This window comes from Oryza brachyantha, chromosome 3 (genome assembly GCF_000231095.2).
Source record: "Oryza brachyantha chromosome 3, ObraRS2, whole genome shotgun sequence".
Classification (NCBI taxonomy): Eukaryota; Viridiplantae; Streptophyta; class Magnoliopsida; order Poales; family Poaceae; genus Oryza; species Oryza brachyantha.
The window spans coordinates 13669427-13672805 of NC_023165.2; the positions used below are offsets into that span (position 1 = coordinate 13669427).

The following is a 3379-nucleotide window of genomic DNA, read 5'->3' on the forward strand; positions in this document are numbered from 1 at the left end:
CTGTTGAAATACTCCGTCCATTTCAATATACTTCTATACAAGATTTTAGGATTTAAACTTTATTTCACAATATAAGTATTTATATAGTACTACTTGTTCTACTAATCAATTATTGTTGAAAAAAAAAATCTTACCCCACCTATCCTCTCACACTAACCAATTCCTTGTTTATTAAGAGATAGCAATGCATATTCTTTTAGATAATCAAAAAATATTTATATTTTAAAATAAATGGTAGACAGTGTGTGCATTATTACATGTGCTTGCAAACGGTAAACTTCTATAAAGTACATGCGCACTAGAAAATTTACCCGCTTGGTTCCAAAATAACGACATTCTACTCTTATTTAGATTTGTATACATAGTTACACACTAATAAATCTCTCTCTATATAAATCATATATATTAATTTGATAATTTGAATAAATTTAAAACAGACTTAAAAATCCTTATACTAGACAGAGGTAGCAATATGAAACAACGCGAGTAGAAAAGTTTACGAAGAGTACAACACAACCACCATTACTGTTGCACGTACGTACAACGCAAGGAAGAAGAAACAGCCATGGAAGCGAGCAAACAGTTTCAATCGGAAATCCTGGCAGCTTGGCAATGGCAACCCAGAAGCCCAACTCTTTTTTCCCCCCTTCGCTCTGTTCGGTTGCAAGGCCCGCCAAGCTCTAGCACCTTTGCTGCTGTATGACAAACCCAATACTACTAGAAGGCCAGCGTGCTTTGACGAATCATTGAAGACCACGTCACGTTACTATGCAGGAAGGTTGGCATGTACTCCCCACCTTAGCAAAATATAAATACTTTTAGGACTTGATTCTTATACCACAGTTTAAGTATTTTCTGGCACTATTCGTAATACTACTCATCTAATATATCACTTCCTATTTAAAATTATTTTCATTTTATCCTCATTATGTACCCATCCATACCTCATTTATCGAGAAACACCATCGTTTCTTATTCTCAATATTAATCTCTGCTAAATAATTTAGAAGAGAGAATTCCTTATACGCCACTGAAATTATACTCGGTTCATTTTACACCATACAAAAAAATCAAACTTCCCTCTATGCATTCACTTAATTTTTCTGCCTTATGTGCCACTGTTGTTAACTTTTCCATCCAACTCCGTTAACTGATAGCATTTTGCTTACGTTCCTTTTATGCCACTACATGCCAAATGACCTAAAACATAGAATTAAAAATTGGTATTTTTGAATAAAATTTGAAATTAAGACAGCAGAATAAAAAAATGATATTTTCGAATAAAATTTGAAAATTGATATTTTTGGATAAATTTGAAATGACCCACAACATAGAATTGAAAATTTGCTTGCTTACGTTCCGTTTATGCCACTATATGCCAAATGACCCGCATTCTTGCCACAACTTAGCACATTAACCATGAGAATTTTGAAATTTTGAAATTTTCTTTATTGCTAGCAATTTTCAAATTTTATTCGAAAATATTAATTATCAATTTTGAAATTTTCTTTATTGCTATCTTAGTTTCAAAATTTATTTGAAAATAGCAATTTCCAATTCTATGTTTCGGATCATTTGGCATGTAGTGGCATAAAAGGGACGTAAGCAAAATGCTATCAGTTAATGGAGTTGGATGGAAAAGTTAACAACAGTGACACATAAGGCAAAAAAAATTAAGTGAATGACACAGAGGGAAGTTTGATTTTTTTGCATGACATAGAATAAACCAGGTATAATTTTAGTGACATACAGGGAATTCTCTCAATTTAGAAAGGTGTGTATTTTGGAATGAAAGGAGGTAATTAACCAAGGTAGTAGAACCTGCCAAATAACATTCATAGTGGATTATTCGGTACTCAAAGGTTGTTCCAATTGTTGGCGCAGGACAATCTTAGAAAGTGTGGGATTCCCAATATTATTGGAGTATTACATGAGTTGTATATTATAGTTACAGCTCTTCATTGGGCATACTTTATTTTTTAAGGATAGGATAGAGTATCTGGAATAACTTTTTCGTCACATATATTCTATTTTCAGGATAGTTGACGTGATTGAGTATGTACTATAAATGCTCTAAAGAAAGTGTATTCCATTATGCTGAATTTAATACTTGTACAATAGCCCGTGTCCTCTCTCTAAACGGACACATATGATTATTCTAAGTTAAGGTGGTGATTGTTAGGTTTTTTAAGGAAAAAAGACCAAATGATATATTTATAAATAAAAAATAATATAAAAAAAATATTATATACATGTTTTTTTGACAATCTAAAAGCAAATGTTCGACAAATAACTATAACAAAAGACTTCAAAGTTAACTCTAATTTAAAATTTAGTTTATAAGTATAAACAAAAGCGAAAAAAAGAGAAGGTAAGACAAGAGTATCGATTGGTTGAATAATCGAGCACCTGTAATTGGGCGGTTTCATCGTGCAAAGCATACACATGGATAAATATACGCAATATCTCCAACAACTGGATCAGCTAGCTAACTTAATACTCTACTATTTTAACACACATTTATGATAATTGTATATTTGTATTCCTTTCTTTAAGCATCAGAAAAAATAACACTCTGAAAGAAAGCAAAAAAAAAAGGTTTAGATATCGCTTTCAGCCATGTCGGGCACTTTCGGTTGTGTGATGTGCTCCTCCTCACCTGCACACTCTTGCACCGCCCAGCTGTTTGATGCATCCACGTCGTCTCGCCCTGTCGATCCGTTCGCTAGCTTATATACCCGTACACCAGCACAGGCTACCGGTAGTCATGGCCGCCGCGGTGGTGGCGCTTGGTGCGGCGGCCGCTGCGGCTGCGGTTCTTGCTCTGACGACGGCGGCGTCGTCGCCGGAGCTGGATGATCGTCGGTGGGGCAGCGGCAGCGTGGTGGCGCCGGCGCCGGCGCCGCCGCGGCAGCAGGAGTGCGCGGTGTGCCTGTCCGAGCTCGCCGGAGCGGCGGCACTGTGCGGCGAACCCGAGCCGGCGGCGGCCGTGAGGACGCTGCCGGGGTGCGGGCACGGGTTCCACGAGGAGTGCATCGGCAGGTGGCTGCCGCTGCGCGCGGAGTGCCCGCTCTGCCGCCGGCCCGTGGCGGCGGCTGCCCACGGCGAGCCGGCCAAGGTGGGGGTGCCCGTCGTCGTCGTCGCTGTGGCTGAGGCTGAGGTGACGATGGCGCCTGCATGGTCGCAGGCGGCGAGGATGGCGTGCGGGTTCGGCGACGGGCGGGTGGTGTGGACGCGTAGCCCGTCGGCGTCGGCGCCGGAGCTCTCATAATTAGCGTTTTGTCGATCAAACTCGGACAGGAGTCAAGAGGGTAGTCCTTGTAACAGCTGCCTTGTCTTTTACTTGTACATTACTGTGATAATTACTTTTCCTTGTTCA

At 39.7% G+C, this 3379-nt stretch overlaps 1 protein-coding gene across 1 annotated transcript; it reads left to right on the forward strand.

The window, feature by feature from the left end:
• Positions 1-2654: 2654 nt before the first annotated feature.
• On the forward strand, positions 2655-3379 carry LOC121053954 (RING-H2 finger protein ATL79-like). The gene has a single exon (XM_040522636.1). It carries the CDS (start codon positions 2690-2692, stop codon positions 3269-3271), a length of 582 nt encoding a protein of 193 aa, XP_040378570.1. The 5' UTR covers positions 2655-2689; the 3' UTR covers positions 3272-3379.

What these genes read in the sequence shown, in the direction of transcription:
- LOC121053954 (XM_040522636.1), top strand. Translation starts at nt 2,690, where the DNA reads ATGCATCCACGTCGTCTCGCCCTGTCGATCCGTTCGCTAGCTTATATA.